This window comes from Coffea arabica, chromosome 10c, assembly GCF_036785885.1.
Source record: "Coffea arabica cultivar ET-39 chromosome 10c, Coffea Arabica ET-39 HiFi, whole genome shotgun sequence".
NCBI classification, from domain to species: domain Eukaryota; kingdom Viridiplantae; phylum Streptophyta; class Magnoliopsida; order Gentianales; family Rubiaceae; genus Coffea; species Coffea arabica.
In genome coordinates, this window is record NC_092329.1 from 3,732,866 (window position 1) to 3,744,736 (window position 11,871).

Genomic DNA, 11,871 nt, shown 5'->3' on the forward strand with positions numbered 1-11,871 from the left:
CGAATTCGTACCGAATTCAATCGGAATTCGGTACGAATTCGAATTCGGAATTGGTGAATTCGAAATCGAATTCGGTCGAATTACCAGGTACCAAAATTTCGAAAAATTCCGAATTCAAAATTGAATTCGGTAAATTCCGATTTCACCGATTTCACCGAATTCGGAAAAATTTATATATTATTATATAATATAAAATTTATAATATTATATAATATTTTATAAATTTTATAAAATTTATATAATATTATATAGTATAAATTTTATATTACATGTATAAAAAATATATTTATATATTAAAAACGAATTTGAAATCGAAATCGGAATTCGAATTCCGATTTGAAAAACTCCATTACCGAATTCGAACCAAATTCGAAATATATGAATTCGGAAAATCCGAATTCGATTCCGATTTCCGATTTACCGATTTCGAAAATTCCGAATTCAATTCGAATTCGATCGGTAAATCGGAATTTTTCGATTTTACACACCCCTAATTATTTGTCTTAAAGGCGATAAGTCAGTCGCTCGTTTTGGAGAACATCACTTTCATCAATCCAAGAAACCGACCTCGGCTGCCAAATGTATTGATTTGGATTAGGCTATTCTATTCATATGATCCCACGCTTCCCCTGTCCCCGGTCTCCATCAACATTTCTTCTGCCTCCCAAATACTCCACATGTTATGTTGATCCATACGTATCTGTCCGTCCATTGTTTAGCTGCACTGTACACCATACAATATAGAAGATGCATATAATTATAGAAAAGGCACATTTTTGTGTAGAATATTTCGTGTTTGGATTGCAATTTTCTAAAGTTTTTATAGAAAATGTACGATAACGATTTGATATATATATAAGGTAGAAAATTAATTACAAAATGTGTTCACGAAAAAAGCAGAGATTTTTTTATGAAAAATCTCTTTCCAAACAAGGTACCCTCTTTCAAATATTCAAGATGATGGGCTGTCCCATTGAAAAAAAGCTGAGATTTTACTGTTTTTTTTCAAAGGGTACTGAAGTATACTCCTAATTTCAATAATTGATCGAAGGGAAAAAAATTCCAATGATCCCAACTATTAATAGGATGAATTTTCGACCAGCCAATTATTAAAATGAATTTTTGATCCCGATCTATCAAAAGCGTCAAATGTTGAACATTTTGTGCTATTCACGAGGAATTAGCAGAGGCATTATAGTCTGCTCATGAGAATTAGTAGGGGCATTTTGGCATTGTTAGGTACGTCCTCCATGATCACATTAAACTCCATCTTCTCCTCCTTTGTATTTTGGCTTTCCTTCCTTTTGTATTTGAGGGATTATTTGAGAGAGAAAGAGGGGTCAGCAACAGCAGCACCAGCAGAGGAAGATGAAGTCTCTTTATTGTTATTGAAGATGACGTGGCCCGCGGGAGTAAAGAAAAAGGGGTTGTAAAATGTTCCTTTAATTAGGTTTTTTTTTACCACTTTTTACTCGGTGAATTATCGTGGGTGGACGAGAATGCCCTTGTTAATTTCTTGTGGACCTCACGTGATTGAATAGAGTATTATTTAAAATATTATTTACAATAATTATTGTAATATTTTTTTATAATATGATGTATGTGAAATAAAAAATAGTTGAGAATGTAAAAAAGTGAATGGAAAAATATGTTTATGATGCAAGCGAAATATTATTTAGAATAATTAACCATCCAAAAATTTCTCAACTAGTGAAATTGAAAGAAGGTCCAAAATTTGATACTTTTTGATAGGTTAGAGGTCAAAAATTTATTTTTAATTATTGAAGGGTGAAAAGTTGATCCAATTGATATTTTGAGGTGCCAATGGAACCATTTTTTTCTTGGACTAAATATAGTGGTAGTAGTGCATCTTACGGTCAGTGGCACAGACTTTGGACGGGAAGGGAGAAGTGGATAAGTCATCGAGTCCAATTTGTTTAGATTTGCTATAAAGCCGTCTAAAGGTTTAGATTTGTTGTCAGTGTACGAAATTAAGGCCACAAGTAGGGTGGGCGAGAACATCAAAAAAGCTGCTACCTTGGAGCCCTGAAAGCGATTCCATACGCCACAGATAGCCGGAATTTTGGATACCGCATTTTTGGAGACACGGAAATAACGATATATATAAGAGGAAAACGGGAGGGGGTTGGATGCACCAATATTTTCTTGGTAAGTTTCTCATATTTATGCATATTGTTTCATCTATTCTTTCTGTGGGTTCGTTATTCTCCTATTATTATTTTCTAATTTGGGGTGGTGAGTGTGTTGTTGGCTGGTTTTGAGATGCTTGTATTGTGGAAAGTTGTCAATTGCTGGCAGATCTGTTAGCCTTTTTGGGATATTGTCTTGGCCTTCTTACTCTCATGTCTCAATATATATCCCTCGTCTATCTGGAAAGAAAGGCCAGAGAGCTTTCGATTTAGTTTCTGATGGCTTTGGCCCTTAAGAATTTGTGGATTGAAATCAAAGGTTTCTGCTTTATTTGTCGTTGAAATCACCGTGCAAGTCATGGTGGGTTCGCGTCGCAAAGATCATGCACTGATTTTTCTGTCTGTTTGAGTTCCTAAAATGGCTCTCTCTAAATATTCTCTTTTTAGCTTCCACAATTTTGATTTTTCCCGATTGGGTCTTGGTCTGGTCTTTGAAGTTTGATACTTTGTTCTTTGGTTAAGCCTGAAGGGAGGTTGGTATTTCTTGATCGAATACTCTTGACTGGAAAAAGAAAAAAAAAAAAAGAGGCATTTGGTTTTTAGCACCCTGTTTTTTAGATTGTGCAGTTACGGGTACGTCATTTAGTTATTATTACGTCTTCTCTATTCCTGATTTCGAGGATTCTGTTCCTAAAACCAGGTTACAAACTGCTTTGACAATTCTTAGTTTCTTTCTTAGACGTATATGGAGTTTTGGTTCTCTCATTATTTGCTTCTAGTCACGAGAAATAAGAAAAGATTTTGGATGCAGGACCTGCAGTGACTCTTATTATAGTAATAGAATTCTTTGGAAGCAATTCGGTGAATTACTTTTTTGAATAGCAAATATTTTGTTATTTTGGAACAGGATGTTCCGGCCTATGTTGTTTACATTCGTCGGATTGGAATCTATCCATGATTTTACGTCAGCCAGCTTTCAAAGATTTTGGTGAGGATTGAACACCCTCCTGGAACAATATGGACAGCTCTCATGAATCGTTGAACAATGGTAAACCAGCCGATCCTGCACTGCAGATTATACGGCATCCTGCTTACCAATCTCACAGCAAATTGGTTTGGCTTGATATAAGAGTGTTCTATGTCAGAATCAGCAGTTTTATGGTGGATGATTCAACCCCAGAATGTCTGACCCTCAACCATATCCCTCTCAGCCCTGATACTCTTCTTGAAGTGAATGGTGCAAGGTGTTCTATTTATTCAGAAGGGTCATCATGCATTCTTCGAAGGGATAGGCTAGATAAAAAATCTGAAGAAGCTACATTTGTGAGTACTGACAGTATAAGGTTATCAGGGAGTGTGAAATTTGAGGTTTTCCATAAGGAAGATCTTGTGCTCTCTGGTGTTCTGGAGATGTCATGTAGTAATGGTTTCACCTCGAAGTATAATGGCAATCCTAGGAAATGGAGCATGAATTGTGAAACAGTGATGAGTGCTGGTGCAGGATTCCTGAAGGGCAAGCATATAATTAGTTCTGAGTCCTCGTCACCCACCATTGAAGTCTATGTTGCTGGTTGCTTCTTGGGTGCCCCAGTCATCTTAACCAAGACTTTGCAGTTTAATCACCGCAAGAAGCCAAACAGAAAAGTGGTGCTGGATTCAATTCCAGAATATGATACTGCGGCAACCAACAAGGATGATGGATCTAGAGCTGATTTGCAGGTTTTATTCTTTCCGTCTAGATTTATATTAGATATCCATTCTTTTTATGTTTGTACTGTAGTTTTGGTTTAGTGCTGGACCAGAATATTGTGTCTGGATGGTTCAAGATTGTGCAACCAAATTCTCCAGTGTGGGCACCGCCTAACTTTTATTTCTATGTAGGTTTTGGTGCTCAATACTTATGCATATTTTGTTTCTGAATTCCTAATTATTCATGTTTTTAAGAACCATTTGCTTTGACTAGAAAGTATCCCTGTATCATTTAACTCTGCATTCGACCTCAACTTGAAATGCATGCTAAAGAAATACAGGAAGTCAAAACATGGGTCCTTAATGAAAAGATTATAAATTTATGTTGAATTTTCAGCATCTTACCTGCTGTCTTCTCTCATTCTTTTTGTTTTTCTTCTTTTAGTATATTATTTCAAATTTACCTGCTCTCTATTTTTTTAAAATGTCAAAAACAAAATGAGTTAATGTATGTCAAATGACTAGGAAACCTCTACTGAGTTTTGCTGTTTCATAAAATATATTCAAATATTCAAGAGTCATCTGGAGCTAATGATGCAATAAAATATATCATGACCATAAGAACCTTTCAGTGGTCACCTTATCCTTTATTTGGAATTTCTCTATGCTTCCTCCTATGAAACATGTTTCTGTGTTTCATTTCGCCTATTTCTATTAGGAATTGGATATTGGATTGTGAAACAGAATCTTATCCTAGACATGTCATGGGGGTATGGTCGGGCACAGTTCTTAAAGTGGTGCTCAGTCTAATTTTTATTTTTATTTTATGTTATCCATACTCTGCAAGAGTCTGACATGCAGGACCTCATCCCCCAAAGGTCCCATTAAGTAGCTATCAAGTAGATTGGTGATTTCAATTTTGGGCCCCACCACCATTTTCTCAGTAGTTGCTGATTGAAAATCAACTTCTTGTTTTCCCCATCTGTGTATCTAAGAAAATCAACTTTGTTGAATATGTCTGAACCTCAGTTGCCCCGGATTACGGATGGCTGGAGCTGCTTTTAAGTTCTATATTACAAACTTCAATTTCTGCAACAGAGATGATAAATTTGTTAAAATGTTATGACATTTGTTGTGTCTATAAAGATTTGAAGCATCCCGAGTGTGTCAAATAAAACTGCACATTTTTTCCATGAGTAGCCCAAAAATAAATAAATAAATAAGTTCTGTCTTGACTTCTTGGCATACTATCACTTGTACTTTGTAAAAAATATGATCAAAATTGTTCGTATATAACACAATTGTTCTCACTTGGATAGTTATTATATTTTTCAATTGGATCCTGTGGATTCTCGTGTAGTAATGTGAAGGAGCCTTCCATGTGATGATGGCATGAAAAACATTTTGATTACTGAATATGTACTCTGTGTTGATCTATTTTGTGAATATTTTCGGACTAGTTGACCTATCATGAATTGGTCAAAGTAGGAACTCATCCAAATTCCTGGTCTGATTAACGTCTCCAAGTACCTGAATTTGAGTTGCTAACTGATTTGATGGTGATTACAAGAGAAACTAGTAGCATGAGGATGTAGCTCAGAACTGAGTCAGTAACTGATCTATGATTGTTGAAAGTGTTTGTTTCTTTTTCAGTTTTCCTTGTTAGATCTTAAAAGCTTCTTGTTTGCAGTTATGTTGAGTTATAAACTTCCAAGTTAGAACTATGGTTTTAATAAACTGGTATCATCTGAACTGCCTTGTGCCTTTTACTTTTCATTGTCTTGTATTGGCCTTAATTTATTTTTAAAAAAATTATAAATATGTTTCCCATCAGGTATATAAAAGGCCATGACCACTTAATCTGCATTTTCTGTGATCCTAATGTCTGTCCGGGATTGTAATACTTGCAATGTTATTTGCCGCATCTAAGTTGGAATGGCAAGTCAGACAAACAAACTGTTTCGCATTTGAGTTTAAACAATGTAATGGCAGCCTTTGCATGCTGTAAAGACTTTCTTTTGGTGACTTTGTTGCAGGTAACGGAGGACAGAAGCTATAAACCAGAAAGTGAGGAAGAGTTAAACAATATGTACTGGAGACGAATGGAATATATAGAAGGTGAAGATGGAGAAATATCCTGGTTCAATGCCGGTGTGAGGGTTGGAGTTGGCATTGGACTCGGCATTTGTCTTGGAGTCGGAATAGGAGTGGGTTTGCTCGTTCGCACGTACCAAGCCACCACCGGAAGCTTCAGAAGGCGGCTTATGTAGTTCTTTTTGCGTCGCCATTTGTTTAAAACTAATCCAAAGGCAAACATACGCTTGGTATGCGAGTCTTGACTCTTCGGTGCCTATTCTAGCTGTGAATTTCTCTCTTTTTGTTGAAAGGGTTGGGGTTAACATTGTATTTTTCCATATACAAACACCCTTTTCAAGTTTTTTTTTTTTTTTTGGCTTTTCATCTTTGAACGTGTTTTTGTATTGATAAAGAGTGTCAAGAGATAGCATGCCCTGTAAGCTTTAGTACTGGCACTCCAAAGATTGTATTATTTTTGTAAATAGCTTTGCCAAATCTTGGATTGCAATAAGTTGCAGGCATTTTCTGATGATGGTTTCTGAGTTCTGATAAGAGCCAAGTTGGTTACCTTTGAAGCACGTATAGGGCTGAAAGTAGTTTTTTGTAATTATTCAAAATGTACATGCAATTACTGGATGATCGACAGCAACTTACCGTGCTTTTAATGAAATTCACCTCCATTGTCTAGTGTTGCTGTTTACAGGCTCGTTGCCATTTGTCCAGTATAAACGAAGTCATCGATTTCCCTAAACTACTTCAGTTAGCTATCGTTTTTATCCAGCAGCAGCACTTTCCGAGTAAAATTTCCATGGACCATACCCCCGGAATGGGTTTAGACTGACGGTCACATCCAAGAAGAATTATCAGAGGTGAAATGCAAGAACCTGAAGTTACTAAGAGACAAGGCACGCTTGACTTGGCCATCTTTGCAAGTTGGAAAACGCAATGACAGTTGTGCCCCTTCTGTTAACATCCAAATTCTTTATAGTTAACATCTCCCATTGGGACAATAAATACTTCAGCATTGGAAAGCAATAGGTAAGTTAATAGCCTTGAAATTGGCTTTCTTTGTCAAGTTAAACAATTATTAGGTCCCATGGTATAGCAGCCTACCGTCAAGCAGGAGAGCCCATTAATCGTTAATATATATATTATACACCCGTTCCTAGATTAAAGATGGAAATTCAGCTGGCAGGCGAAGCAAGGGTCTCCGGCTCAGGTGCAACCTCAGCTCCAGTAAAACCATTTGGATGTTTGTCAAAACCCCATACTTTTGCAGCTTTGACATCATCCTGAGCCATCCGCCTTGAGAACTCTTCATGATCATACTGCAACGTGGCTTTCCCTCCAAACTCTGTCGGAAGATTATCCACATCGAAATATGACCTCATGAGCTCCACACTATCCTTATTTTTTGGGTACACAAATTTCACCTTCTGAAAAGTCTTGGGATCCAAAAAATACTTGACAATCTGCAAGCACAGAAGCACGTATCAGGCAAATAGCAAGTTGTTCAAAAGTCTTTTACCAAACATGGTTATATGTTCCGAAACCCCCTATAGGATGTTCCACAATATTAGAATCCACCACCCTACTAAGCTCCTTTATAAAGAAGACTGTATTATGCCTATTTTTCAACTTTTATCTGAATAGTTGTGGTACTTTAGCATCTGAATGTGTAAGGTTTTAGTTGCTGGCAATAACCAGAATAAGAAAATTAGACAGATTCAATAGCTCAAGATCCTAAATACCCAGAGACGGAAATAAACTACAATTATGATGTACATCTGCAAAAGAAATTAACAGTGGTACTCATGATCTCCACTCAGCTCATTACAGACCTTCCAAAATGCTTCAAAAATACGTGGAGGACTGTAGAGGAATGCAACAGCTAGTCTCTCAGGGTAATGGTTTTGCAGTACGTTTACTGTGTCTTTGGCAGATTTGATTGGCACATTATTGGTTATAGACCAACCAGTGAAGTCTATTAACCAAGCCATCTGTTCTTGACCTTCAGGCAGATTAAGGATGGCATTTTCGATGAGATACACCAGATGTCTAATCTGGTTGTCGATTGATGTTGTGTTCTGCAACATTTAACAGCATCCCTTGATGATCACATTACGCAGAAGAAAGAAACCAAACCGATACTCAAAATAAATCATTTGAAGGAATCTACGCTAGAATTTGGTAGTCCAAGGACTTCACCTGCTTTCCAGGTCTCAGAATAAGAACGGTCCTTCCATGGCGGTCATGAAAATTAGCTCTAAATACCTTTCCAGTCTCACCCTCAACAGCAACCTCATGCTAACAAGTTTGATGGTTATAGAAAAGTTAGATTATGCACAATTTTCAGCATATTGGAGAGAACGAGAGATATGAGAAAGCATAGAAATCTGGGAAACATATTTGAGGAAAAAAATAAATATTTCATTTCAAAATTTTGATAAAACAAATTCTGTCTGATTCTAATATGTATTTCATCATTGATTACTCTAAGACATGCATTGAGCAGGTTTGCTTATGAATTGTCACAACAAAAGAACTATTAGGAATAAAGGATGAAAGAGATGAACAAAAAGTTAAATTCTTACCCAGCGAATTTCTTCTGGCTTGTAGGTTGATCTCCATCTTAGTGTCTCCTCCAACATCTTTTTTGCTTTATCTACATTCCAGCTTCTGGCTTCCAAGTATCTCTTCAAGCACGCATCACTGCAATACTGTAAACCACGTCCCGATAAAGGACCCAAAGCAGCCTTAAGTTCAGTAACCTGCAAGCATACCACAAAATTGGTAGTATTCATAAGAGGAATGACCGCAGTCATCAATGAAACCAACAGCACTTTTTACCTCCAAACTTGGGTTCAAAGTCAATATTTAAATGTCAAATGAGAAAAGTAAGTCAATTTATGTAATTGCAAGTAAAGTTACAAATTACTTTTATCTGACAAAAGATTGTACTTACTGGGAGCCAGCCCAGTAATGTAATGATAAATGTCTAGGTAATAGGTGATATAGCCCATTTTGGACTAAAACTTTAGAGTCAATAGACCATAAATTCCAAGCAAAAGGACTAAAACCTATTCAGACCAGGACCATATCTTTGCAGACTTAATTGAAATGGCTACTAGAGATGATTCCAACTAAAATTCTGGACATTAGACCTACTAACAAATAGTTTCTCATTGGCTTATTCACAAACTCATGACCAGTGAAATAACCAAAAATCATGTGTGCGCCAAAAAAGATGAGAATAGCTACAGCAAAATAAACATTGAAACCCACCAATAACAGTATTAAAAAGCAAAAAAAAATCTTCCTACAGATAAGCAGCCAAATTATGAATTAGTTTATTTAAGAAGTTAAATGAATTATGCATTTTACCACTTCTCAATACCTTTTCCTGCTGCTCATCAGAATCCTTCTCGTGATGTGAATTGTTCCACCGACGAAACATTGCTAGAGCTAGAGGAGTCAATCCACATTGAACAACAGCAATTATATTTAGTGAATTTATCATTTCAGCAATTCATATTGACTTTGAATGCTGACTGTGAAACTGAGGCAGACAGAATTAATACACTCAAGAAACAGCTAATTCGCATATAGAAAACAGTAAAAAAAAAATCTCAAGTCATAGGTCATCCTAGTGCTTAAAAAAAATCTCAGCTAATATTTAGTGCATATAAGCTCACCTCAACACATAGAATGTCACTGACTTACAGTGACACTTGAATGTCAGAGACATACAGTGACACTTGAAAGTAACACACGAGCTCACCTCCACATTGACTAATATGAAGTTTAAAGTTTTTAACATGATCACTTTTGGCCCAAAATTTTAAGTTATGCACTTCTACAAATTGAAGTATATATCAACTGTTAAAACTAGATCTACTTAGTATAGGAGAAAGCCCTCAGTCCGAAACAATTCAACAATGTTTACACCAGCCTATTCTCCAATGCAGAAGATTGCAACTTTTATTTTAGCCCTGAAATATTATATGAGTAATTGCAAGAAAATAAGAGTAAAAGTGAATGGATGGTAGCCCAGGTGATGAACCAACAGACCACAAATAAATGAATTATTATTGTGATCCAAGCGTAGCTTTTAAGCTGCTAACTCTTTTTAACCTCCTCCCACCACGGAGAATATGATCATCATACACGCACGCATTTAACTATATCCTAAGCACAAAATTTAATATTTCGCCTCATCATACACCAGAGCTAACCCATCCCAAGGAAATCTCAAAGAAATGAACTGAGAAATTCTGATAAAAGCAGTGCCAAAGCAATGAATTCCTGAATTCCGATAAAAATAATGGTATAGGAACCTATATTAAAAAGGCAAATATTTATTTAAAAATGTCTTAAGCTTTTGCCTTTATAGTATAGATGGAACAAAAAATCAAGGTTGAAACGTACTTTTCAGAAACAGAATGCCCGAAATGAAACCTTTTCCAAGACTTCTGTTCCTTCACAGTTAATATTCATTTCCACCAACGAACTGGGCTTAGAAATAGCAAACAGACTAATAGTTCAACGTTAACAGCTCCCTCTCAAAAAGTCCCTTTCAATTTTTTTTCTCACTTCAAACTTGTATATTAGAACCAACCAAACTAGCCCTTTTCAAGAAAACATTCAACAATCAAGATCCAATAACCCGCAGATTCAACAGATCCATTAATTCAATTCTAGCCCAAAGAAAAACCCAAAAAGAAAAGAAAAAGGAAAACAAAGCTCAAGCAAGAATATCCCTATACATAAATCCCAACTCCAACCACAGCTATAAAAAAAAGAGAGAGAGAAAGAAAGAAAGAAAGAAAGAAATTGATTAAAGCATCGGCCAGTGACCATACCTGGTTTGCAGAAACTGGGAGGCTAGAAGTGGAGAAATGAAGAGGTTTTTGGTGGGTTTAAATTTCCAAATAAAGCAGGATCGTGCAAATGGTTCTAGTCTTGCCTTGTAGCAGTTTGCTCACAAGATTTTCTCCGACGCGCGCACACACACTCACCAGTATAGTGTGTACTACGTATACACGCGGTAGAGAGAGACAGAGAGAGATGGGAATGAGATTTTTGTGGGAGAGTTATTCTAACGAGAATGGTACGGTATTTCGTCCCCTGAAGAACATTTGCTATAATTACAGGTTGGTTAGATTGTTGAACATCACAGCCCGCAATCGAACGGTAGAGTTTAAGTCAAATTTTGAAAGAGTAATTTCTTGCGTTGATCATTCATGGGATGTGAGGCAAGAATAAAGGGGGCTGTCATGTTTGGAGATCTCCGCCTCGAAGGCAAGGGACCTTCACATATTTGCCACCAGGAATTGAGGAAGCGAGGAAAAACACTGCAACTGCCACGTTACCCTTGACTTGAAAAACCTGAGCAAATTCCTTGGAATATTTGCAAAAAAAAGCTGGCGGTGTTCATTTTTTTCTGGTGGGTTCTATTCTATGTTTTTCTTTTTCTTATGTAGTGTAGCAAATTAGCTAGGTTAATCCTTTTGGGTGTGTTTAGGTTAGAGATTGTTTGAAAAAAAATTATTTGGAAAGATATTTTGTGATTTATATGAGATAAAAAGAAAGTTAAAAATATAAAATATTTTGAAATATATTTATAATACAAGTAAAATGTTATTTAGTTAATATTATATACGATATTTACACAATTACAGTTAGATGCATCGTACAAATATAAAATTTAGATTTTTAATTTAAATTTAAATTAATTATCGTGCAATTAATAATAACACTACTGTTAGTATATAGAAAATGAATCCTAATCTTAAAGAGAAAAAATATCTAGTCATTTCTTCAATTTTTTAGAATTGTTTTAAAATACCAAGTAAGCTGATTTTATTGGTAGTGTGGCTAAAAAATGTATTACAATGAAGAAGACCATCCAAAAAGCATATAGTCATTTGAAACACAATTTTTAGGTAAATGAATT

At 35.9% G+C, this 11,871-nt stretch overlaps 2 protein-coding genes across 6 annotated transcripts; one reads left to right on the top strand and one right to left on the bottom strand.

Annotated features, from left to right (window-relative positions):
- Positions 1-1,856: 1,856 nt before the first annotated feature.
- Positions 1,857-6,447, top strand: LOC113713302 (uncharacterized protein At1g01500-like). 2 transcript variants are annotated; one of them, XM_027236996.2, is made up of 3 exons: positions 1,857-2,169; positions 3,058-3,869; positions 5,876-6,447. In XM_027236996.2, exons 2-3 carry the CDS (start codon positions 3,168-3,170, stop codon positions 6,107-6,109), a joined length of 936 nt encoding a protein of 311 aa, XP_027092797.1. In that variant the 5' UTR covers positions 1,857-2,169; positions 3,058-3,167; the 3' UTR covers positions 6,110-6,447. The 2 variants fall into 2 exon arrangements, with proteins under 2 accessions (XP_027092797.1, XP_071925807.1); XM_072069706.1 differs by lacking the exon at positions 1,857-2,169 and adding an exon at positions 2,199-2,511.
- A 507-nt stretch (positions 6,448-6,954) lies between these two features.
- Positions 6,955-11,012, bottom strand: LOC113713303 (uncharacterized). Of its 4 annotated transcripts, XM_027236997.2 has the most exons (6): positions 10,778-11,012; positions 9,313-9,380; positions 8,510-8,686; positions 8,124-8,222; positions 7,757-8,002; positions 6,955-7,387 (listed from the first exon to the last, which is right to left on the bottom strand). In XM_027236997.2, exons 2-6 carry the CDS (start codon positions 9,370-9,372, stop codon positions 7,100-7,102), a joined length of 870 nt encoding a protein of 289 aa, XP_027092798.1. In that variant the 5' UTR covers positions 9,373-9,380; positions 10,778-11,012; the 3' UTR covers positions 6,955-7,099. The 4 variants fall into 4 exon arrangements, with proteins under 4 accessions (XP_027092798.1, XP_071925809.1, XP_071925808.1 ...); XM_072069708.1 differs by lacking the exon at positions 9,313-9,380; XM_072069707.1 differs by lacking the exon at positions 10,778-11,012 and having other exon boundaries at positions 9,313-9,450.
- Positions 11,013-11,871: the final 859 nt, after the last annotated feature.

What these genes read in the sequence shown, in the direction of transcription:
- LOC113713302 (XM_027236996.2), top strand. Translation starts at nt 3,168, where the DNA reads ATGGACAGCTCTCATGAATCGTTGAACAATGGTAAACCAGCCGATCCT. An exon ending in GATCTAGAGCTGATTTGCAG is followed by an intron (nt 3,870 to 5,875) that starts GTTTTATTCTTT and finishes ACTTTGTTGCAG; the next exon opens with GTAACGGAGGACAGAAGCTA.
- LOC113713303 (XM_072069707.1), bottom strand. Translation starts at nt 9,435, where the DNA reads ATGATAAATTCACTAAATATAATTGCTGTTGTTCAATGTGGATTGACT. An exon ending in AGCCAGAAGAAATTCGCTGG is followed by an intron (nt 8,223 to 8,509) that starts GTAAGAATTTAA and finishes CAAACTTGTTAG; the next exon opens with CATGAGGTTGCTGTTGAGGG. An exon ending in TTCTGAGACCTGGAAAGCAG is followed by an intron (nt 8,003 to 8,123) that starts GTGAAGTCCTTG and finishes TAAATGTTGCAG; the next exon opens with AACACAACATCAATCGACAA.